The following is a 26,032-nucleotide window of genomic DNA, read 5'->3' on the forward strand; positions in this document are numbered from 1 at the left end:
CAGACCCCTTATGTCCGACGAATGATTTTGTCCGACCCATTATGTCCGACGTTCGATTATGTCCGTCCCATTGTGTCCGAAGGCCGATTATGTCCGACGAATAATTTTGTCCGCACCAATGTCTCCGGCGGTCGATTATGTCCGATCCATCATTTTCGATGGCTGATTATGTCCAACTTATGTGTCCGACAGCCTATAATGTCCAACCTAATGTGTCCGACGGCCAACTGTGTCCGACCCTCTTATGTGCGACGGTCGATCGACGAATTTTAAAATGATAATAATAACCTTATTTATAAAGCGCCTTTTCCAAAGGATGCAAAGCGCTTGGGGAGAATGCAACCAAAACCAAAATGTGATTATCCAAATAAGAGCATATAAATACATGTCTTACAGCAGAATCAAATAAAAATTAGAAGATACGATTGAACAGATGTGTTTTTAAGAGTCCCTTAAAGATATAGTCCATCATTTGTAATATGTGCATTTTGTTCGTTTGAAGCAACAAAAGTGTTCAAAATCTAATGAAGGATACTAAACAACTAATCTGATGAAGTTTCAGCTCAGCTTCAGCTGTATATTCCGAGAATAACAGCATTCTAGGATCTCAATTTCAAATCAAAAGTTGCTGAATCATATTTTGAATTGTTTTGAATTACAGCTTTACGCGATGTCGCGCACTGATCCGACGAATTATAGCAACTGCGCGCGCCTGTGCGTCGTGCCAATGCTTGCGCGCGCTGCGCCGAATAACAAAACGAACTACTAATTTAAATTTTCCTATGGTGCGTCTTAAGACGCACCGTTGGAAATGCCTTCTTTCGTTGATTACTTCAAAATGACAGCTCGCCAGAAAGAATAATTTCACAGGGAGTTCTGTCCCCTTACTATCTTTCAACAAGTATGTTTTTTAACAATAATACGCCAGTTACTTTTTCGGATGGCTGCAAATGATGGACTATAGCTTTAAACTACTCTACAGATGAAGCGTTCCGGATATGGGGAGAGAGTTCCAGCTACGGGGACCAGCGATGGAAAATGCACGATCTCCAAACTTTCTGGAGGATTGAGGTACCACCAGATTAGATTGTGATCGAAGACCTTCACGTTTGGGTTTGCTGAAATCAAATGTGTTCGAAATGTATGGTGGGAAAGTGTTGGATACAGTTTTGTACATGTTCAGTGCCGTCTGGTTGACTGGAAGCCAATGGAGATCCAGGAGCAGAGGTGTGGCATGGAAATACTTCGGCTTCATATGGATCAGTGGAGCAGCCTTGTTTTAGAGTTTTTGTAGGCGGTTGAGATCGTGTTGCTTAAGTCCGGTGAGAAGAGAGTTGAAGTAGTCAAGGCGTGAGAGTACCAGTGCACGAACAACAGAATGACAGGTGTCGTAGTCCAGGTATTTGCGGATCATTGTGATGTTGCGTATGTGATAGTTAATGGACCTGCACAGACCAGTGACATGTTGACTCATTGAAATGGAGTTGTCAAAGGTTACTCCCAAGTTCCGAACAGATGAGACAGGATTGATGGTTGTGTTGCCTATCGTGAGGGTTAGTAGCTGAAGACGTTTGGAATGATATGGCGACGATGCTATGAAAAACTCTGTTTTGTTTTCATTCAGCATGAGTTTGTTTGCAAGCATCCAGGTTTGAACATCCTGAATGCAGTTGGATAGCCTAAACAAGCAGCACTCAGCATCACACGGAATGGTAGGATTAAAATCCAGGTAGATTTGAATGTCATCAGCATACATGTGGTAACTTACTCCATGCCGATGAAGGATGTCCCCAATAGGAGTAACGTACATGGTGAAAGCACGTGGACCGATAACAGATCCTTGAGGGACACCAAACTCAAGGTGATGGACATCGGAGTTGGCACCTGCAGCATGAACCTAATGTGTTCTTCCTGTGAAGTAGGACGAGAACCACTGAAGGGCTGTTGCAGTGATTCCAAATCGATCACGAAAGCGTTGCAGTATGATATCGTGGTCAAGAGTATCCAAAGCTGCAGAGAGGTCAAGCATTACTAAGAAAACAGCTCTGCTGTTGTCCATTGTACGGAGGATGTCATTGTGTACCCTGAGCAGAGCCGTCTCGGTGCTGTGACCAACTCTGTATGCTGACTGCAACGGATCCAGTAGCTTGTGATCGTCCAGGTATTGAGTGAGTTGGGAGCGGACTACTGTTTCAATGACTTTGGACAGGTAGCGGATGTTAGAAACTGGGCGATAATTCTTAAGATCCTCTTTATCCAGTGAAGGCTTTTTCAAGATTGGTGTTACTATTGCATCCCCCAGACTCTCCAGAAAGACACCTGATTGTAAGGATGCTTTAACAATCTCAGTCAACTTGGGAAGAAAGGTCATAATGTGACACTTGAGTAACCATGTGGGAATTGGATACAGTTGGCACGATTTATTGGTAGATCGCTGAACAATCTTCAAGATTTTTTCAGAAGTGACAGGATGAAAAATCAGACAACTGGCAATCTGGAGACGGTGAGGTAACAGACAGTTGCTCGTCGACATGGTGATCAGCAATAAACAAACGAATGTTCTTTACCTTCTCCGTAAAACGTTGACTAAATTGGTTGGCCAGCGCAGTTGGTGAGATTGAAACGGTAGGTACTTGTGGGTTGCTGCCAATCAATTCATTGATGGTACGGAAGACGATTTTAGGATTTGTGTTAGTCAAGGATTCCTTGTAGAAACTGCATCTAACAGAAGCAAGAGTTTCAGAGACGGTGCGCTTGACTGCGTCAAAGGCACATTTGTCAGCGTTAGGTCTTTGCTTACGCCATTTGCGTTCAGCTCGGCGACGCTCACCGTCTTGCCTCATCGATTAAGTTGTTATACCACTTAGGTCTGTGGCGCTTTGGCTTAGAGCAGGATGACGTAGGTGCGTGTACGTCGAGAACTGTGATAATGGCATTATCAATATCGTTCAAGAATTTGTCAACAGTTCCATCATGACACACATGCTGATGAAGGTGATCTGACAGATCATTTGCAAAAGTTGTGTGATCTATCTTACCATAGTTGCGGGATGAAGATGAAGTGATCACCACTTTCGGTTAAGTGAGATTAAGTTTACAAGAAACCACAGCGTGATCAGACATTTCGTTCATGTCGACCTTGTGATTGATCAATTATCCATCTTCATTGATTCTGGTCACCAGCCAATCTAGAGTGTGTCCTTGTGCATGCGTAGGCTCAGTAACATGTTGTTTCAGTCCTGAAGCAGAGAGAATGGCAGACATCTGGGCGACATCCGGTTTCTCAGGACAGTCTGCATGGAGGTTCAAATCACCAAGCAGCAGAAGTTTCGAGGGCAAAACATTCAGGCAAAGGAGCCTTTGCAGGTCTTCACTGCTGATAATGTGGAAGACAAATCTTAATTTAACACTCACAGTGCGGCCACATAGCCCAATATCTAGAAGCATTCACTCTTAACAGTAGAGGGTCGAATTTGAACCGAAATTGATACCGGGAATCCCAGGTTTCCGTAACCCAATTCTTTCCGCGGGTCAAACAGACTCGGAAAGTTGGTTAACGTTGTCATATGAAAACGGAGTGTCCTATGAAAGCTGGTCCAGTTCAACTTATATGTTGGGTTCTAAATACCCTTACAATGTGACTTTTCACTGTCCCAATAATTTCTGCTAAGGCATGCGCAATGTAACCAAGGAATCTTCTCAGACTTATAGAGTGCAAAGTTAACATCTATCATGGGAATCGGGTCGCTTTTTCGTAACAACAGTCAAGCGTAAACCGTTTAGGCCTACTTTCCTTAAGGGCATGGTTTATCGCTCGCTCTGAAGAAGAGACTATTATAGCTCCAATGCCCTCTTCGCTCGTCGTATGCGGATGGGCTTGTTTCTCCAGGACGCATGATATTTCTCAACACCCCCCCCCTCTGTTTGAACAATAACACTGGTCAACCCTTCCGCTGCGCATGACACATAATGCACGTGTATTGGATAAGACGTTAAGTTGCCTTCGATATTAATTTTTTTGTCGCCCCTGAGCGTCCTCTACACTAAATAAACATAGGAGATCTGAATTACTACGTCGGACATAACGGGCCGTCGGACATAACGGGTCGGACATTATCGGCTGTCGGACACAATGGGTCGGACATAATGGGCTGTCGGGCATAATGGGTCGCTCGTCAAAATCTGTTGCAGGACATAATGGACCAAACGCACGCAATGAGCTTGAACACACGTGAAACATAGAGCTACATGCGTTTGTTAAAGAGCCAGCTTGATTCAACTTCTCTCCGTGGCCAGAAGGGGGTGAATCCTGTATACTAATCTTGGTGTTGCAGGGGTCAACACAAAGATACGAGGTAAGTCACAGTCGAATGGAGCTACATGCGTTTATTTACCTTGTGAAGAGCCAGCCTGTTTCAACTTCTTTCCGAGGTCAACAGGGGTGAGTCCTGCAGTTCCTCCTGGCGTTGCAGAGGTCAGCGTTTGAATTTGGCCCTCAAAACACTACAACATAAACGAAGATTTCAGAACAAGGAATTCAGTTAGCCATATACTGTTCATGCATGAGGTCCACAAATTGTTGAGACAAGCAGAAGTAATGACTAACAACTCTATGGTTCGTTGACCATGGAGGTACCAGTCTACCCTAAGATTGTTAAATAAATTCCCTTGTACCTGAAAGACTGATTTATCAACTTCTACCCAAAGTGCTATTTGATTATTTTTTGATACAGCATGTGGGTCTTGTGTCATTCCAAAAATGGTGAATTTTCAATTTACCGAGACCTTACTCTCAAATACGTTCAACTACACTCAGACAAACAACACTTATGTGCTGTTTACCATGCTTGCTTTTAAGATCAAATTTGAACCGCCAATGATTAAACTTAAGCAAAATATTCGGAGGCGTTCAAAATATATGTCGACATAATGTTGGTTTGATCTCTTGCGCCCTTTATAATTAACTTCAATGGCGACTTAGATATTTTGAAACACTTAAAGATTAAGATTGATTTTGTTTCATCCCCTTCCAACCCTATATCAGCTCACGATAGCAGAGGGGGTTCAAAAGTGACCTCGTAACAGAGGCCATCACTAAATTGTTTGCTGTTAACATTTCCTATTGGGGACATACTAAGCATTAAAACATACCGAAGGTGATAGGTTTTTGAGGTGTACCGGCACCTTCCCTCCCCCATAACCTAATCACTAGTAATCCTGCTTGACCAACGAAGTGTAACGAGTGTAAAGACTATAAGACCGTGTTTGGCAAAGAATTGCTTTGAACAGTTAGGGGTTTGCAACCAATACCTTAATAGTCTTCACATCTTTGTCGTAGACTACAAAGTGGACGTCCTTCAGTACACCATTCGGATGTTGACTGCTGAATTCCAAGACTGATTCATACATGACCCGTGCAGTGACATCAGCGGGGTAATCCAGTATGCCTGTACCGAGTGCTGGGATTGCTATGGAGACCATTCCATCTTGCTCAGCGTGCTCCATCAAACTTAGGACAAGCTTCTTCAGGAACTAAATCATAAAAATAATCACCCGTTTCGCTACTCATGTCATCCGTTATCTATCTTGTATTTTTGCAGTGCTGTTAATGATTGGCAGTCTCATAGTTTAGTCAAAGTCCAAACAAACGGGAACTCTCTTTATTACTTTTGCAAATTCTGATGGGGAAGGAACACAGGCTTTGTGCGGGTTATTGCATAAAAGCCAGGTTGAAGTACGAACATTTTTGAGGTTATGAGTAAAACGTTACAGAATGACACCAAACAGTAAGAAACTTGGTGAATCCCCCATCTCCATATCTTCAAATGTTATGCATTACTATACTCCTCTCACCTTCTCTGCTGTGGCTGGACTGTATTTTTCACAGACGCAGTGGTAGATCTTTTTGCATGTTAGAGCTGCCGGTCCCGTTTGAATGAATTCACCAGCTGGGATTTTCCCACGAGTAGAAGTCACTGTACTGCATTCCAGCTGTAGGGCTTTCCCAGCTGCCCGCAATAAGGCCTTGGACACTGCACCTTCACTTAGGTTCATGTCAGTTCCAGCAGTGTTCACTATAACATCAACCTGTAAAGCAAAACAAATTAGAATAAACATGTGTGTACCTTTCAACGATGAGGCTATTGTTATGTTGCAAAGATAAACTTGAGGTAACAGGACAAACACAATTTTAGTTGTTGTGAAATGTCTGATATCAGGTCATAAAACTTCATCTTGCTTAAAACTGATATCTTGCAGTCTGAATATCTGACTAAGATAAAGAATAAGATCATGCAGACACCTAGTATTCTAGTATTCTAAACATAGCTTTGTTGATACTCGGATAGCTTTGTTATAATTCATCTAAATTATCTCAAAAGACTATGCAAGGGCCCAATGGTTCATTTTACCAACAACTTGCTCGCCATACTTCTTCAATCCCGCAAAATTCGATTACGTTCGACCAAAGTCAAATTGTCATTTGATGCCAAGCAAAATGCCCATAAGACTCAAAAATGCTTCAAATATGCATTTGGGTAAGAGCAGAGCTCTTCGACATCATGCTTCATTTTGAATGCAATAGCTACCGCACCTGCACAATAAAGGATATTTACAAAAAGTCTGTGCACAGACATAAATGCCATTTTGAGGTAGAACCGCGTTCAGCGGCTAGCCGAACGCATTTTTAAAGGGCATAAATATATATATATATATATATATATATATACACACATTTTGGTAGCACTATTTGCCACTGATAACCCTCTGTATACTAATTACGTCACGCAATGTTTACCGTAGTGTATTGTGGGATTGAGTGGGGGTCGCCGCACCGCGATCGCTATAGAAAACATGTAGTATTAAGTATAATGGGTCTGATTTATTTTAATTGCGTTACTAAAGCTATCGAAAATGACCCTCAAATGTGATAAAACCTCGTCTTAATTCATCTTAACCATATTTCAGGTAGATGATTCTTAAAAATAACGGAGAATTTAGTTATGCACAACGCTATAGTCACGATGGCCATATATCGCACGGTACTACGCTTATACTGCACGCGTGACTGTGTAGTGGCGCTAGTACAGCGTGCAACGAGCGACTTGCTGCGGCAGCCGCTGGCGGGGAAACACGCTGTTTCAAGTACGAGCGGTACAATCGTACAACCTCGAAATCAATGATTAAACCAAATAAATTCATCAAAAGGTTAACCACGGTAAATACATCTTACAAAACAAAGACATATCACGTTCTGTGAATCAAATTGCAGAACTTTTCTCCACCTATTTTGTTTGGCAACTAAGACCGAGTTGACTAGGGACCGAGTTGACCCCGACTGAGTTGGTTTCGGGTCAACTCGGTCCCAATCCAAGTCAGTTCATGTCAACTCGGTCCCAAGTCAACTCGGTCCCAAATTAACTTGATGGGGGAGAAAATGCTCTAGCAATAAGGCACTATAGGGAAAAAAAATAAAATTGTGCCATGTTATTGGGCCGTGCCATATTAGGGTACATCAACAATACGCGTTAAAGTGGTTACGTCATTCACCGCTGATATCACGCCTTGCTGAGGTCACGCGTTCCACACAAACCTGGGCTTATAGCACGGTGGTCACTTTTCATCATTTTTTCTTATCCGTTGGAAAATAAGATAAATAACTGCATACGTTACTTAACGATGCCGTTCATTTTGTGGGCACCGCTACATATAAGGCACGGTTTGTGTGGAACCCGTAACCTCGGCAAAGGAATGGCCTCAGAGGTGTATGACGTAACCACTTTTGTTGATGTACACTAACATGGCATGGCCACTAACATGACGCAGTTTGATTTTCGCTCCCGGTGCCTTGCTAGAGCATTTTCCCCAGCAAGTTGATGTGGGACCGAGTTGACTTGGAACCTAGTAAACCTGAGACCGAGTTAACGTGGTACCGAGTTGACTTGGTAATGATTGACTCGAACTGACATGGATTTGGACCGAGTTGACTCGAACCTAACTCGGTCGGGGTAAACCCGGTCCCGAGTCAACTCGGTCCCAGCTGCCAAACAAAATTGGTGGAGAAAATTTCTGCAATTTAATTCACAGAACGCGATCTGTCTTTTTGTATGTATGTATTTTCCGCGGGTAACTTTTTGATGTACTTATTTGGTTTAATCATTCATTTCGAGGTTGCACGTACCGCTCTTACTTGAAGCAACATGTTTCCCGAAGCAGCTGCCGCAGCAAGTCGCTCGTTGCCAGCTGTACTGGCGCCACCGTACACTGTCACGCTCGATGTATACGCGTAGTACCATGTGCATACCTAAATTCTCCATTATTTTTTAGGAATCATCGACCTGGAATATAGTTAAGATTAATTAAGACGAGGTTTTATCGCATTTGAGGGTCGTTTTCGATAGCTTTAGTGTTTGGTGCAAAATTAAAATAAATCAGACCCAAATACACAATACTATATGTTTTCTATAGCTATCGCGGTGCGACGACCCCCACTCAATCCCACAATGCACTGCGGTAAACATTGCGAGACGTAATTAGTACAGAGGGTTATTGGTATTTTGTGAGTGCGTATCAACTGAGCTTGACTCTGGAAATCCTGATTGCACCTTAGAAAATGGCTCTCGCTTTAATAAGTAGTCTCTATTAATCATTAGGCTAGGAAAAAGACCATACATTTACTTACTTAATAATCGTAACTGATTAAAGGTTCTTGAGAATACAAAGTAATTTTACCGTTTCATGGGTGATACTCCCTTTCTTCAGGGTTATGTTGATGCCCTCAATTGTTGTCAGGATGTTTTTACCAGATGAAGTAATCCCTGGGACTGTGACTGGAGCAGGGGCAGGGGCAAGTGGTGAACCTCCACTTGCACCTGTAGGCCCTTTGGTGTGTATAAAGCGAAGAATCAATGTTTTTTTTTTCTTAAAGTTGAAATGTATTTGTCTTTAACAGGGGAAAACAAGGCGAAGTTGAGGGTGCCATTTGCCCCAAAGGGCACATCATATCCACCCACTCAATCAACACCAAGGGCAAGACTCCCTCACTCACACCCATACTCGCTCACTTACTCATCCCCAGCCTAGTTCCGTTATCCATACGAAAGCTCTGTAGTGCCATCAAGTATATATTTTGAAAAAAGTGAAGTATATTTTTTCCAAGTTCGTTTTTACGAGATATATTTTTTCCAAGTTCGTTTTTACGAGATATATTTTTTCCAAGTTCGTTTTTACGAGATATATTTTTCCCAAAGTTCGTTTTTACGAGATATATTTTTTCCAAGTTCGTTTTTACGAGATATATTTTTTCAAAGTTCGTTTTTACGAGATATATTTTCCCCAAAATTCGTTTTTACGAGATAAATTTTTTCAAAATTGGTTGTTACGAGATATATTTTTCCCAAAGTTAGTTTTTACGAGATATATTTTTTCCAAGTTCGTTTTTACGAGATATATTTTTTCCAAGTTCGTTTTTACGAGATATATTTTTTCCAAGTTCGTTTTTACGAGATATATTTTTTCCAAGTTCTGAACCTCTGGTTCTGAAAAGAACCAGAGGTAAAAACCAGAGGTATAAACTCTTAAGAGTTTATACCTCAGAGGTATAAACTCTTAAGAGTTTATACAGAGGTATAAAACTCTTCAGAGTTTATACTTCTGGTTCTTTTCAGAAACATTCTTTTTGTTGAGAAATTAGTCACACATGGTGTTTCCACAAACCTTTCATCATTTATGCTAAAAACTGCTTAATTAAAAAATAAGGGGCACCATTTGCGTTTCCTTTTATTTTTTTTTACTTACCATGCACTGTTAGATTAATCTACACCACCATTATTTACTTGATGAAAGCCAACTTTCTTTGACTTCCTTCCGTGGCCAGAAGGGGTGAACCCTATTATTGCAGAAGTAAAATCAAAGGACGGGGTAATGATTTTCAAATAGAGCTTAATGCGTTGGTTTACCTGCTGACAAGCCAGTTTGTTTTATCTTCTTTCCGTGACCAGAAGGGATGAATCCTGTAGCTCCGTTTGGTGTTGCTGGGGTCAGCACGCGTTGAATTTCACTCTCAAAACACTACAAAATTTATACAGACATTATAACTTAATAAAGATTTCACACGTAATTAGGTCTGTAATTGGGACCAAGTCTGACACATGGGTCATTCCATGTCAAACAACTCACCTTTTTACCTTAAGTCTTCCGATTTTGATAAAAACTGCTGGGCTTGTAGATCCTGATGAGCTGTGAATGCACACCAGTTTTTTAGCCCTATCCGGCCTACCATGTAGTCAGGGCAGAAACCACCCAAAAAATGCATTTTTAGATACAAATATCACCTGTTTGGTACAGATATGCCATAACCGTGTCATTTTTCAACAAATATGCACAAACGTGGTACTAAAATAATGAGAATGGCATGCTCAAATCAACTCTTTTGTGAAAATTAAATTTTGTGAAAAGTAGGGCACCATGACCTTTAACATGTTGCTGTGAACTTTGACCAAATTTTTGTAATAATGTATCATTCAGAAACAAATGGGGTCTTCCAAATTTACAACTTAACTTAATTTTGTACAGTTAGTAGGTTACAAATAAATCAAGTTATAGACTTTACATTAGAAACCCACACTTTTCGTTACACAAGTTTATTTAGGATCAAAAGTTCGACATTTCTGTTTTATCACGAAGTACATGGTTGATGCATGAGTGGCAAAACATACAAACGTGACAGCTTGTTAAATCGCATTGAATATATATGTTGTAATCATTTTCTTTAGAACCCTATTCCTATATAAGGTTAACAGACTCACCAAACAACTGACTAAATGACACTCAAAAGTGACATTCTGATATAAGGTTAACAGACTCACCAAAACAACTGACTAAATGACAGTCAAAAGTGACATGTGGTAATCATGATATTTAGGACCCCGTTCCAATAAACAGACTTACCAAAACAACTGACTAAATGACAATCAAAAGTTACTGCACATGTGGTAATCATTATCTTCAGGACCTCGTTCCATATAAGGTTAACAGACTCACCAAAACAACTGACTAAATGGCGCTCAAAAGTGACATTCTGATATTTCTTGTCATCTCAACAGCTTGTTATGAGACCATCTAGAATGTCAACAAGTTAAATTTTGTGAGAACTACAGGTGTTGTGAAAACTACAAGTTTACAAAGTGCACGGCTGACTGCAAAAAAGGTAGGAAAGTCACATATTCTTTTAAAGTGGTTTCAAACTTACAACAACCATTAGTTAATCTGAAGAAAAACACACTGATTTAGCCTGCCAAAGTCACTTTGTACAATACTATACAGCCATCTGCAAAAGTCGATTTGAACGGAACTCGTACAATAAATAGAAGTGTTCTAAAAATACGGATTACCATGTGTAGAAAGAGTTCTGTGTGTGGTTCCCGGCCAAAATACACTTGCCTTATGGAACACACAAGGGGGTGGTTTTTGGCGACGGTTGTTCATGGTGAGGAAAGATTTGCTGTTGAAATTTTGATATGTAAATACCTGCGCAGTCTTCGTATCTTTCTCGTAGACTACAAAGCGGACGTCCTTCAGTACACCATTCGGATGTTGACTGCTGAATTCCAAGACTGATTCATACATGACCCGGGCAGTGACATCAGCGGGGTAATCCAGTATGCCTGTACCGAGTGCTGGGATTGCTATGGAAAGCATTCCATCTTGCTCAGCGTGCTCCATCAAACTGAGGACAAGCTCCTTCAGGAACTTAATCATGAAATAATCGTCCTCTTCAATAATTGTCTAAGTCCGTTTTATATATCTTGTAAGTGTACAGTGCTGTACATAAGGGGCACTTATAGTTCAGTCGTAGTTTCAAAAAAGGGTCTCTCTTTTACTTTCCGAATTCTGATTGGACAGGAACACGTACAGGCCTTGTGAGGGTTATGGCATTAAAGCCAGGTTGAAGTTTCATTAACAATGGCGAATTATTGTGAGGCAATAAGTAAAAGGTTGTCGAAGAAATTCTTTCTCAATTCAAACAGTAAGAAAGTTGGTGAACGCCCCCACCTCATTCTCTCCGAATTATATGCATTGCTCCTCTCACCTTCTCTGCTCTGGCTGGACTGTATTTTTCACAGACGCAGTGGTAGATTGTTTTGCATGTTAGATTTGCTGGGCCCGTTTCTATGAATTCACCAGGTAGGATGTTTCCTCGACTAGAAATCACGTTGTTACACGCTAGCTGTAAGCGTTGCCCAGCTGCTTGCAATATGGCCTTAGACACTGCACCACCACTAAGGTTCATATCACTTCCAGCAGTGTTGACTATTATATCGACCTGTAAACCCAAACAATTAAGATACACGTGTATGTACTTATTCAACAGAGAGGCTTTTCTTGCAAAGAGAAAGTTGATGTTCCAGTAACAGTAAAACAACACAAAACAACTTAGATTCTGACTTAGATAAAGAATTTAGATCATGTAGACACGGGAAATATCCAAATCTAGTATTCTAAGCATATATTTGTTGAAACTCGGATAGCTCTGCAATAATTCACCTAAATTATCTCGACGATTATGCAGGGGCAAAATGGCTGTATTTTATGGAGGAGACTGATAATGGGAGGTGGAAATGCCAATGATATTGCTAAATTGCTGAGGTTCGATTTTGTCTTGAATATCATCCCAAACCCAGTAATACAAAACCCTCCCCTATCTTTGCAAAGCAGTCAGTCAAAGAAACTGGCCTGAGTTTATTAGCCCTGGTGGGCTTTGTCTTCGGTATGGGTACTACTATGACCTTTTTCCATTGTTTCCTCAACTCACAGGCAAATTCTTTAACAAGCTTGGGAGAAATCCAATTGGGACCATTTGCTTTGTTAGATTTTTTTTTTTTTTTTTTTTTTTTTTTTAGCTCAGTGTACATTTCCCAAGAATAGAATGATGGTGGTGGCTCCATATGGCTTGTAAGTAGGCCTCGAGAATACCAATATCGAGAGGGGGGATATAAGAAGAAACCTCGTCATCACTCACTCCCTGGACAGGTATTCTGAGGACATATTTAGTGTTGCCAGTCATTAATTTTATCTGCTGGTACCACTTTCTTGGATTTGTTTCTTGTAGAATGCAGACTCTGTTGGCCTTCTTAATCTCTCTTATGACCTTATTACGAAATTTATTGTACACCTCGACTCTACCTGATCTGAACGCAACCTGTCTCTTTGTTTTTTTTACAAGTGATGTAACTTTCTATTGGCATCCAAGGTTTAATATTGCTTTGGGTTTTTATTGTTTACATAGGAAAGAATCTATCAACTGCGTCATGGATAGACTCGTAAAGTGCGTCTGCCTTACGTTGGGTATTTTCAGCTTAGAGAACGTTAGGCCAGGAGAGGGGTCCTGTTCTTTGATCAACCCACCAAACACTCTCAACTGTGAATCTTTCATGGGACGGTATGTCCTTTTGCTGCTCTGTTTTTGTATACCCTGCACTTCGGGTCTCCACAAGATACACAAATGATCACTCTTTCCCAATGCAGACAAGGTAACTGGGTCTCAAAAGTGAACATTGACATGCTTGTAGTCAGTCCAGCATAATTTGATTACGTTTAAATCCAAGCTCGTATTGTCACTTCATACCAAGCATAATGCCCATTTAGGCCTCAAATATGCCTAAGATATGTACTTGGGGGAGGGAAAGGCTCTGCCACATCATGCTTAGGCCAGATTTTGGAATGAATGTGAACATTCCGGACAGAAGCGCCAAATTTCCCATATATGTTCCTGATAGCCTTAGCTTTGAATTTTTGATAGAAACCACTTTATCCAATTACATTATGGCGGCCATCTTGGATTTTTAAAGATGGCGGCCATTGAAAAACTATATCTATCTATATCTCATCTTCTAAGCCACTTAGGATACAGATTTTGGTGTCTAAACGTACATTTTTAGTTTCAAGGAATGCAACTGTTCCATATAGGATAGTGTCAAATGGTTGGTTTGTCCAGATACATCATTGTGGCCATCTTGTCTTTGAAAGATGGCTGCAATTTGATACCTATATCTACAAATACATGTTTTGCGTCTTTAAGCCACTTAGGACATAAATCTTGGTGTCTAAACATATATTTCCATGGTCAAGGAACATAACTGAGCCATTTGGGTTAGGGCCAAATTGTTTATTTGTCCAGATACCTTGCGGCGGCCATCTTGGATTTTAAAGACGGCCGCCATTGAAAACCTATATCTTTTAATGTATCATCTTCTAAACCACCTAAAAACACAAATTTAGACCTTTAAGTGGGTCGCTCATTGGTAAACATTATAAGGTGCGCACGTGCGTATTGCATGAGCGTGTTTCTTGCATACCGATGGCACCTCAGAAAATAACTCTCGCCTACATTTTTTTTGAAAAATAGTGATCATAAAATAGGTTAAACACACTAGACATTTACTTACTGAAATTATTAGTTGTAACTGATTGAGGTTCTGGAGAATAAAAAGCTATCTTTTACCGTTTCATCAGTGATGCTTCCTTTCTTGAGGGTTATGTTGATGCCCTCCATTGTTGTCAAGATGTTTTGCCTAGGTGAAGTAAACCTTGGGGCTAAAGCAGAGGAAGAGACTGGTTGGGGTACGCCACCAACAACTGGTGAACCACCACTTGTACCTCTTGGACCTATTTGGTTGTATAAAACAAAGCATCAATGCTTTCCTAAGTTAAAAGTGTGGGTTTTTTTAAACAGGGAATAACTAAGGCGAACTCGAGAGTGTCATTTAACCCGAGGGCATATTAAACACACCCCCTAAATCAACACACACACACACACACACACCCACCCACCCACCCACCCACCCACACACGCTAACATAGGCGTAGAAGTGGGGTACTTCCTTTGTTCTCGTGTACTAAAATTTTGCAACGTCGCACACTAATGTCAAAATGCTCTTATTTTAACCAGAGTTAATTTTTTGGGCTGAAATTCGGACTTAATATCCCTTTTCTAAAACTCTTCCATTTGCGACGTATCAACCCACCTTGGAAATTCCTAGTTTTTGAGTAAAATCCATATATCTATTTCGTGAAAAACTTGTGGGGTACCAAAACGGTACCCCGCCAGTCGGTGGGCATTCCTTATGGGGTACCTCCCATTGTTCCAGTACCCCACAAGGCAGTGTTTGTACACGCACTCACACGCACACACGCTTACATAGGCATGTGGGGTACTTCCTTTGTTCTCGTGTACTAAAGTTTTGCAACGTCACACACCAATTTCAAAATACCCTTATTTTAACCTGAATTAATTTCCTGGGCTAAAATTCGGACCTAATATCCCTTTTCTAAACATCTTCCATTTGCGACATATCAACCCACCTTGGAAATCCTAGTTTTTGAGTAAAATCCATATTTCGTGAAAAACTTGTGGGGTACCGAAACGGTACCCCGCAAGTCGGTGGGCATTCCTTGTGGGGTACCTCCCATTGTTCCGGGACCCCACAAGGCAGTGTTTGTACACGCACCACAGTGTATAATTTTGTCTGCAATACCCAATAATGTCCTATAAATTTTGTACCCGATCGCCAAATTTGGGACCCTATTGTCCTCTATTGTTCAACGTCCCCAATTGAATGCAGAAAAAAACCTCGTTCATACACTGTTATCCAGTTACCTAGCGTAAATGTCACATTTTCCCATAGGTGACGCTATCGGTGTCGGTTAAAGGCTAGATTAATTGCTTGGGCCAAGGAAGTACCCAGCAGAGTCTGGAGGCTTATGGATCAAAGGTGTTCCCGTGGGTGTTTCCCGCTGCTGAAAGATTGGCTAAGTGTAGGAGACAGCAGCAGGGGTGGAGGTTCAAGGCAGCGGCTGTACGTGACCGAACCGACGAAGATGACGCTACTTGGGAACAAGATGCAGGGGATGGTTGGTGTGTTGGCGGATGATTTCAAAGTCTGACTACATGACATGCATGCTCCGGACCCCTTATTTGCATGTATATCGAATACATCGAGGGGCTTGGCAGACGCTGTTGTGAGGTATTCACAAGACAATACGATTAAAATACGACTACGATACGAACTCTGCGCGCACGGCGTGAACACATTAAACCATACCGATTGTCGCTGCGGAAATAACAGATTCATGGTCACAGATCGTACGTGAATGGTAAAGAACGTGGAGCAATTTTTATTCGTCTGTGGTGTTCTTTCAACACAGTTTTCATACAAAAACATTTTCTTGAAGATTTATAGTGTTTAAACGTCGGTGTGAAAACCCGAATAATAGTTAATGCGGTACCCGCTGCTATGTACATCATATTCGAACCAGCCAACCGATCCCGTTAGCTCGGTGGTCGAGTGATAAGACATCTGCACTAGAAAGCAGGAGATCATGGGATCGAGTCCCACCCGAGTGATTTTTTCCAACTTTCACTCGGGAGGTAACAGACTGAGAATACAGTGTTTAAACGTAGGTGAAGGGCAAAACCTAATTTGATTTAAATCTATGTTGAAAACTTCCTCTCATGCACTCACCCATATGGTAACTGTGTTGATGGCGCAAGAAAGTCTTCACGCTATGGTGGTTACAAGCTACCGTAGGACTGTTGTAAATTTGGCAAGTCATTGGCTTCCATGAGCTAGCTGGATCGATGCTGGTTCAGGGGCCATTAATTCGCTTGTTCTCTGAAGCCGGTCTTTACATAACCGTTAATACACCCACGTGATTGAGTCTCGACAAATCAGAAGCCATCAAGTCTCCAAAGTATTTTTTAATGTAAGTTAAATATACAACAACAATATTTTTTACCTGATAATGGAACAGTATTTATCAACTTCTTTTCGTGGCCGGAAGGGATGAATCCTGTAGCTCCATTTGGTGTTGCAGGGGTCATTAGGCGTTGAATTTCGCTCTCAAAACACTACAAAATTCATAAAGATTTAATAACTTAATAAAGATTTCACAGTTTTTGTCATTTACGCGAGCACACGTTTTACATGTAATAATAATATAAGTGGAAATTCATGTCTGTAAGATTTAGCGCCCATGCCTTAATTGTGGGTGATAAGCAATGTTGGTATTTACATGTAAAATGTACATGTATTTATATAATAAACTTTAGCACAGCAATCCAGTTTCACGACCCCTCAAAATTGTGCATTTTTTAAGGAAATTTGGTAGAATTGATGACAAGTCGTTACATAGTCGTATTCTGTCCGTGAACTTCGATCGAAATACCGATCTACAAAATTACCCATAGTTAATATTCCTACATTGCGCTACTAGTGAAACTGGGTAAAATAGGAATTTTGGGAAATACTGATTTAATTTGCCATGGAAAAGGGATGTTAAAATTACCCACGCGCAATATTCCCACACTGCGCTACTACTGAATCTGGGCAAAGTGGGAATTCGGCCAATTTTGATTAAATTTGCCATTGATGAAGGGTTTTATTAAACATTGGTATTATTTCTACATTGAGCTGTTACTAAACCTGGGCAAAGTGAAAATTAACGTCAATTTGAAGTAACTGATACAGAAAATTGCCGATAATATCACCCATTGTTAATATTCCTATATTGCGCTACTTCCGAATCTGGGGAAAGTAGGAATTTCGGGAAATATATTGATTTAATTTGCCGTAAAAGGGGTGTTAAAATTACTCATGCGTAATATTTCCTCACTGCGCTACTACCGAACCCGGGAAAAGTGTGCATTTCGTTCAATTTTGGATGTACTTTTCTATAGGTATGGGGTGTTAAATTGCGCTGCTACTGAACCTGGGCAAAGTGGGAATGTAATTGCTATAGATGAGGGTGAATAAGGCCCACGGTCCTGCTGGGTCACGTGGAGGATCACAGACACAGATTCTTATGATGAGGTCGTCGCAGGGGAGGCCAAGAGGGGGCGCTTGCCCCCCCCCCCCCTCAGAACCCCCTCCCCCCAAAAAAGAAGACCAAAAACCTGACGAGAATGGCAAAGTCATGTTGCTGTTAACATAATATATATTCAACATGGACGTCCGCAGGAGTGTCAATGGGGGTGCAATTGGCATCCTCCCCTTCCTCGAAAAATTGATAAATAAAGAATTTGCTTCGTCTTACTGAAATCACTACACCATATGTTTCTACATATTAGAATTACCTGAGTTAAGCCCTGCATCGTGTAATCTCGAGTTTTTGTAATACACATTTGCAGTGAAATAAGAAAGTTGTGCGCATTCCTGCTTTTGCCTTCTTTTTCACTGATAGTATTATTTGAATTAATCTACGCCACTAGGACAATGTAAAACATTTGGATGAGACATGATTCATGAGTGGCTAAACACAACCTGCCAGCTTGTTGAAAATGTATGAATATATCTGTGTTAAAAGGAGTTATGTGTGCTGTTTCCCGGTCAACGAAAGTCAATTAACGCAGAAGGGGTGCTTTTCGACGACAGTTGCCCATGGTCAAAACAGATTTGCAGTTGAAATGTTGAGATGAACATACCTGCACAGTGCTCACATCTTTCTCGTACACTACAAAGCGGACGTCCTTCAGTACACCATTCGGATGTTGACTGCTGAATTCCAAGACTGATTCATACATGACCCGGGCAGTGACATCAGCTGGGTAGTTCAGGTTGCCTGTACCGAGTGCTGGGATTGCTATGGAAAGCATTCCATCTTGCTCAGCGTGCTCCATTAAACTGTGGACAAGCTCCTTCAGGAACTAAATCAAAAAGTAATAACCTTTTTCGCTGCTCCTGTCAATCCTTTTTAGGCCATCTTTTATTTCTACAATGGTGTTAATGAGGGAAACTCGTAGTTTAAAAGGTTCCTATAACAGCAACTCTTTATAACTTTTCAAATTCTGATGGGGCAGGAAGACAGGCATTTTTTGGGGTGGGGGTGGGGGTGGTTATGGCATAATGCCAGGTTGAAGAAGCATTGACCTAACGAAATTGTGTGCAGCAATGAATAATTGAAGAATAACATGTTTAATAAAGAATTGCACCTTTCTCAAATCAAACTTATGAAATTTGGCGAATACCAATCGCCTTTTCTTCAAATCTTATGCATTACTCCTCTCTCACCTGCTCAGCTCTGGCTGGACTGTAACTTTCACAGACGCAGTGGTATACCTTTTTGCATGTAAGAGCAGCCGGTCCCGTTTCTATGTATTCACCAGCTGGGATTTTCCCACGAGTAGAAGTCACTGTGCTGCACTCTAGCTGTAAGGCTTGCCCAGCTGCCTGCAATATGGCCTTAGACACTGCACCTTCACTTAGCTTCATGTCAGTTCCAGCAGTGTTGACTATTACATCAACCTGTATCGCAAAACAATTAAAAAATGCAAATGCACCGAGTATGTACCTATTCAGCCTAAGGTTTCTCTTTCAAAGCGAAACATGTTGAAGTTGTAACAGGAAAAACAAGTTGGTTGATGTCTGGTATCATTCTAATTAAACTTCGTCTTGCTTAAAACTGACATCTTTCAGTCTGAATACCAGACCGAATATTCTGACTAAGATAAAGTATGTAGATCCTGTTTAAACAGAAAATGCCCCATTCAGTCATTTCAACTCTGTTTCATTGACACTCGGAGTTGTAATGATTGATCTGTGCATATGTACGTTCGCGACACGAACTACATGTTACGAAGCCAGTATGCAATAAAGAGCAGTTCAAGATGTTAGCACCCACATGACAAGTCTCTCACAACATATTGGTGAGTCTGTTCTGTTTAGATTCATTGTAAAAGAACCCCACAATATAACACTCGGATATTGTTTGCAATAAATCATCTGATATTTTTGCAATAAATCATCTGCATGATTATTACAAAGATTATGCATGCAGGGACAAAATGGCTGTTACCGTTTCACTGGTGATGCTTCCTTTCTTCAGGGTTATGTTGATGCCCTCCATTGTTGTCAGGATGGTTTGCCCAAATGAAGTAATCCTTGGGGCTGGGGCTTGGGCTGGAGCTGGAGCTCGAGCAGAAGCATGGGCGGTTTGTGGTACGAAATCAACAATTGGTGGATCCCAACTTTCACCTCCAGGCACTGTGGTAGATATTAGACAAATAATCAATATTTGTTTACTAAGTTGAAATGATGCTTTGTAAACAGGAAATGACAAGGCTTCAATAAAAATTTGAAAGTTGTCATTTGCCCCCGACTACAGCATGATGTTGCAACATGATCGCAATTTTATTACTATTGGGTCTTTAAGCAATAACAAAATGATAGTTAAAGGGGAAAACAAATCCAACATGATTTTTGTTTTGTACAAACTCTTGGTCATTGTTGTGGTCTCACATATGCTAAAAGAAGATGGATATGCACATCAACTTTTACGTCAAGTGACCAGTTAAATTTACACTCCAAAACCATGCTGTAACAAAGCAAATTCCGTTATATGCAGACCTATGGCATGCTATAACTATATAAAATATGCATTAACAATATGTTCAAATCCACTAACACTTGTCAACGTCAGTGCCATCTTTCTCGACATGAAATTGGCTAAATCGATCCATCACCGCCGTTCTGAATACGTCACAGGTTGGCTGGTCATTGTTGATGAAATGAATCTCCGTCAGAGTAGGGTCGGGCGTGTTCTGACAGAACTCAGCCACAGCGTTAAGGATCTGCTTTGCGGCGAGGTCAACTGGGAAGCCATAAACACCAGTGCTTATGGCTGGTATGGCAATGGACTGCAAATTCAGCTTATTGGCGAGTTTCAGGCAATTGATGATGCTGCCACACAGTAGACGCTCTTCGGAAGTTGGCTCATCATCAGCTGACTTAGATGTGGCTCCTCTACGATGTGGCCATTTAGGTCCTGCAACATGAATAACTGTCTTGCAGGGTAGTTTCCCGTTAGTAGTGTGAACAGCCTCGCCCATGAACAATCGGCGGCCCTTTGTCTTCAGTATCTGCTCACATTCATCCTGAATAACTTTCCCACCTGAAGAGAAATGAAGACATACCATTTATCTGTTCCTGCCAAATGTTACAGGTAATGCATCAAAACCCGCATTAGCCCACGTGAGAATGAATCCCTCCATTTACAGTGTTTAACGTATTTCATATATTATCCATTTAGGCAATACCTGCTTCAACTATAGCAGCTGCTAGTCCTGTATCATGATTCAGTTTCGTATTTGCAGCGTTGACTATGCAGTCTACTTTTTGCCTTGTCAGGTCGCCTCTGCATACTTTCAAAGTAAAGCCATTTGGTAGAGCAATTCGGCAGAGCACCTTTGTAGGTACCACTGGTCTCAAGGCTGTGCTTTCTTCAAATTTGGCTTCACCATCGCTGTCTTCCTTCACATTCTCTCTGATAACACACTCGTGATCTGATTCAAGCGATTCTAAAAACCTTCTCCCTTTTTGTTCTCTTAAGAGTTGGGCCATTCCAGTCTTTGAGACTGGATATTGCTGCCCCTTGATTCTATCTATCAGGGAAGCAATGGCCTGCCTTGCGGCTTCCGAACCCTCTTCATTTCCTTGAATCACAAATCCCTTGTTGCCGCCATTCCTCAGTTGTTGGATTTTCACGTGATTTCTAGCATTTTGCTTTTCCAAATTTACCAGATCCTGGCCATGGAATTTGGTGATAAGATAAACTTTGTTCTTGTTTGCTGGAACGGTTTTCCTGACAATTACATTATCTTTCAGGAAATCCATGACTTTTTGCTTTGTCGCGCCCAAGTTATCCTTGAATCCTGCAAATTCAACAATGTTACCTGCAGAACAAGAAAATAAAGTGAATTTAACAAGAGGGGACGTACATTTTAATGAACTGACCTCGTAAGAATGTCTAAACAGTGTACCTTTTGAAAATCTACAAGTTTTCTGATAACAATTTCCCCCACACTATATGTGGAAACTGAATGTCAAACCAAGTAAAAGGAGTTTGATTTGGGGTTTCTCGGTGTAAAAGATGATTGAAAATTTTATTATTTCTATTGGGACTGTTTTTCCCCCAGATTGTACCTCCATAATTGCTGATGGCTACCATTACAGATTTCTGCCTGTTTATTTCTTCAAGGAGCCTCTGGCCGTTTGGGCTCTGGAGAACATCCATTGCAGCTTGGTCTTTGATAGCAATGTCAACCTCTCGTATTTCCTGATCGATGTATGCTTTAGCTTGAACCGTATCCTTCTTAGAGGCACCAGATATGACGATCTTGCCATCATCGGATCCATTGCATGCTGCTCTAATGCTCTGTGATCGCAAGATCTCATGGATCTTGTCGGTAACATTCTGAACAAACCTAACTTTGTTGCGTCCCGTTTTGAGTTCTACTCTCTCCAGACTGTCCATCTGCCTCCGCATCGATAGCTCTGCTTCCTGGACGATCTCACGTGATCCTTCAAAAATTAGTTTGATTTTATCTTGTAAAGAGATCACAGTGATCTTCAGGTTCGGAAAGTCTTTTTCAATGTTATCCTTGATGCCACACATGATAAAAAACTGGGACTTCTCTTCTGTCAAGGTTATGCCTTCTTCTTTATGCTGTGCTTCATATTCAGCCTTTGCTCTCGACTTCTCAATGATTCGATCGATATCATTACATCCTTTATCAACGTCTTGCTGCTCCCCGGTCAGAGTGACTACATGAGTGCTAGCATCAGGCTGAATGGAGAAGCTCTTGGTGCTAAGTTGATCTATGCTATCAATGACGTCTTTCCAAAATGGCGGTGGGACTGCAATTCTGGATGACTTACACCTGTTTAGGAAGTCCGTCACAACTCGGGAAGCAGTTTCAGACCATTGGAGCCAAGACGATTGTCCCTGTCTATCTTCCAGAAGAGGTTCCAGCCTAGCTGATGTCTTGTCGTCACCATCCGGCCATTTCAGAATGGCCTTTGCATTCCTAATCTTCTGAATCAACTTTGTCTTTGTGTGTTGGCCCTTCCCGAAGATGAACTCCATGATGGGTTCTTGGACTTGTACAATGACTGGCTTAGGGACATGAGGAGTAGGAACATCTACTGGACTCAGTCTTCCCAGGCATTCATGATACTCTTCAACCAACAACTCGGTGTCACCAATCTTGTGGGGACTCCGTTTAGACAGAACGTCACCAACAGCTATGATATAAAAGAATTAACGCAAAAACAACTTGATCAATTCCAGATTTCACTGTAAATAACTATGAATGATATGAATCAGATCTTTGATCCTTTTAGCTGTAATAATTCAAGTAAATATAAATACTCCAATTGTGAAGGACAATTCTGAAAGTTTCTTGTTTAAGACAATGCAAACACAGCCTATTAATTATGAGAATAAAATATTGACAGTGTGTATTCACACAAAAACTAAAAAAAAGTTATTGTAGCTGTGTGTCTGCATGAAATCTTGGCATACCTTTCCAGTCTTCAAAGTAGACAATAGCCTGAGTGTCTGTTGGTCCCTGCTGCACGTCTCTGACACCGGTGCCGCCACTTTCCTTCTCGTTGCCAAAATAATACTGTATGATCTTCAAAGATGTTTCTCGCGAAAGACCTTCAACACAAAAAAAGTTTATAAAAATACTAAAAGCTGCAACCTACATGTAGGCCTAACTAATTTTGTTAAGACATTACATTGTAAAATTTTTCCTGTAACAATTCACACAGTTAAAGCTCACAGAAAAAAAAGATTATCACAACATATTCAAACTGAGAGGTATCCGGGACTGACAAATTGGATGCAAAGCATATCAATGTTTCAGATCTTCCATATGGGCAATTCCATGCAAAAGTGGAAAGTTGAACATTTCAGAAATCTTCAAGACTACAGTCATCACAATCTCAATCAATTTAAAGGGAGCAACAAAACTTTCCAAATGTTTTACGTGCGGTCGAGATGGAAGATGGCTAATATTTTCTTGTCAAACAAGTGGAAAGGCTAAATTTATACATTTAGAAATTATAGTCGTGTTGCAGTTTATTTTTGCAAGGTTGTTGTTGGATTTTGTTTTAGGGCATAGAAAGGTGTATATTTTACGCCAAAAGTTTTCTACTTGATTATAATTTTTTTTGTGTCTTAGCTGGTACCAAATGTTGACGGACACACTGTTTCCATGTATCTAACAGTAATGAGTAATGATAACCAAGACACTCCGAATGTACAAGTGTAAATAGACTAACCAAGAAGTTGCGAACACACAACTATGTAACATTATATATTTTATCAAAATGATCTTGCATGTAAAGCCTTACCATCCACTAAAATACAATCTGGTTCCTTCACTTTCTTGGCGGTCAAATGGGCTCCACTCAATGGTTCTGAAGAAATGTCTGCGATTACTTTCTCTATGTCTAGAAAGCATTCAAAATAATAAGCAAACAGTAAGTATTTACCAACCTGTAGCAACGTATGGAACAATTATGACACTCAGTGAACATTTTTTTGGGATTTAGTAATCTGCAGGAAGGTACAATATATAAGGTTAATGGTATTATATATGTATTTCTCATTTTTAAAGTACATGGGATCACAGCTAACGAAACAAGAGAAACCACTTTGGTGAATTGTTAATGAATTGGATCTATGATTGGTGTTTTCCAAAACCAAATTTACACTTGGTGTAAGTGATTTCCATTGGCTTTGTTTTTAGGGGGGGGGGGTGTTTTTACGTTCTATTTACACCTAAATATTATCTATTAATCACGTTAATAGGGTAACGTGATTCCTGAAGGTTATAGTAACTGTTGTAAAATGCATTATGATGACCATTGTGTTCTCATCACGTCAATTTGTGGTGTTTAGAGTAGGAGATTATTTCGTTTCTGAAACACCAATATTTTTATTTTTAATTTTTTTCCCGCCTTTGCTGGCCATCGTCTCCAGAACTGGTCTACAAGGTACTGGAATTGCCTCCATCTTCTTCGGAGGTAGCTATCTTCTTTGGAGAAAATATCAGGGGCAAACTGTGCTTTCTTCGGAGCAAGAGCAGTTGGTTGGGAAGCAACGATTCTTCATCTTTTCAGAAAATATTCAGTTGTGTTAGGAGTCGAGCGTTCGGGATAGCTTCTACCTTTGCCATGATGGTGATCAGGACTTATCGGTTAATGTTTGTTGCTAAAGGAGATTCTCTAGGATCCTTCTCACAGAGCGGGTGACCCATCTCCACACTCTTCGCTTATGGGTAGCTGTTGGGAATTGAAATGCCACTCAACACGAATTCCGTTGTCACTGAAGGTATATCCAGGGGGCCTCGACAATTGACGAACCGTCGCAGAGCCTTGATGAAGGTCTCCAGTCAGAGGCTACAGCTCTGCTTGACATGCACGCGAAGATGCAACCGTATCTTTTAAATCGGCTACTTCCTTGCTTAACCAGGAATGGACCGAAGTGATCAACTCCGTAATGGCTATAAAGGGTGGTTTGTCTGGCGTCACTCTGGCCGTGCTTCCACGAACAGCATTTCGCTTCTGGAGCTCTGTCCAACCTGCCTCCTACACGTAGAAGCTCATCAACCACAACGGGGTTGAATCTCTCAAGCTGGCTACTTACCTTGTGTCTTCTTAATTTCCTGCTTCTTCATCTTTGGACAAGCTTGATTGCTTCCTCCTTAGCGACATATAACTCTCTGGCTGTTTGGGTTTCTGTGTCTTCAAACACTGCCCCTCTTCTGGTATGTGAGCACAAGTTACTCTTAAATCTGCGTACCCACGCACTTACCCGTTTGAGACGAATCCAAGAGGAATGCCTTGTTATCAACTCTTCAATTGGATCAGCACAACCCACATTAGGACAGGGTTTCACTGCTGGGTCGACTGGACGTCGGTGTCAGGAAAAACAGTCTTCCAACTCTAGCCACTGATGACCTTCCTTTGTCAGAAACTTGGGTCCTTCCAGCCACTGTGAGAGATCCCTTGCGTGCACCCGTCTAGAACTAACATCTGCTTGGTTCCTGCAAGTTTCGACGTCTCCACTCGGCCATATCGCTTAGGTATGAGATCCCTTACCGCCCGGTTCCCAGACGGTCTGGGCTAAGCCTCGCCCACTCCGAGAAAGGGATTGGGAGTCCTCTCCAAAGTGGGCGAGCTCGGATTAA

At 41.1% G+C, this 26,032-nt stretch overlaps 2 protein-coding genes across 2 annotated transcripts; both read right to left on the reverse strand.

Moving 5' to 3' along the window:
• Positions 1-1,279: 1,279 nt before the first annotated feature.
• Positions 1,280-1,756, reverse strand: LOC119740108. Its single transcript, XM_038215309.1, has one exon. The coding sequence runs from the start codon at positions 1,754-1,756 to the stop codon at positions 1,280-1,282; it is 477 nt and encodes a 158-aa protein (XP_038071237.1).
• Positions 1,757-3,153: 1,397 nt separating this feature from the next.
• LOC119740109 (protein mono-ADP-ribosyltransferase PARP14-like) lies at positions 3,154-25,519 on the reverse strand. The gene is made up of 17 exons (XM_038215310.1): positions 25,489-25,519; positions 24,192-24,290; positions 23,356-23,493; positions 21,975-23,075; positions 21,089-21,724; positions 20,458-20,943; positions 19,849-20,036; positions 19,065-19,298; positions 18,479-18,700; positions 16,795-16,906; positions 14,501-14,664; positions 12,074-12,322; positions 11,527-11,748; positions 5,854-6,087; positions 5,311-5,532; positions 4,395-4,503; positions 3,154-3,293 (listed from the first exon to the last, which is right to left on the reverse strand). Exons 1-17 carry the CDS (start codon positions 25,517-25,519, stop codon positions 3,154-3,156), a joined length of 4,587 nt encoding a protein of 1,528 aa, XP_038071238.1.
• Positions 25,520-26,032: the final 513 nt, after the last annotated feature.

Source organism: Patiria miniata, unplaced genomic scaffold (assembly GCF_015706575.1).
Source record: "Patiria miniata isolate m_02_andy unplaced genomic scaffold, ASM1570657v1 HiC_scaffold_4, whole genome shotgun sequence".
NCBI classification, from domain to species: Eukaryota; Metazoa; Echinodermata; class Asteroidea; order Valvatida; family Asterinidae; genus Patiria; species Patiria miniata.

Coding starts and splice junctions, on each gene's coding strand:
- LOC119740108 (XM_038215309.1), bottom strand. CDS start 1,756: ATGTATGCTGATGACATTCAAATCTACCTGGATTTTAATCCTACCATT.
- LOC119740109 (XM_038215310.1), bottom strand. CDS start 25,519: ATGAAGAAGCAGGAAATTAAGAAGACACAAG. Junction 20,944..21,088: donor AGCTGCTATAGTTGAAGCAG/GTATTGCCTAAA, acceptor ATTTCTCTTCAG/GTGGGAAAGTTATTCAGGAT. Junction 18,701..19,064: donor GTCCAGCCAGAGCTGAGCAG/GTGAGAGAGGAG, acceptor TTTTTGATTTAG/TTCCTGAAGGAGCTTGTCCA.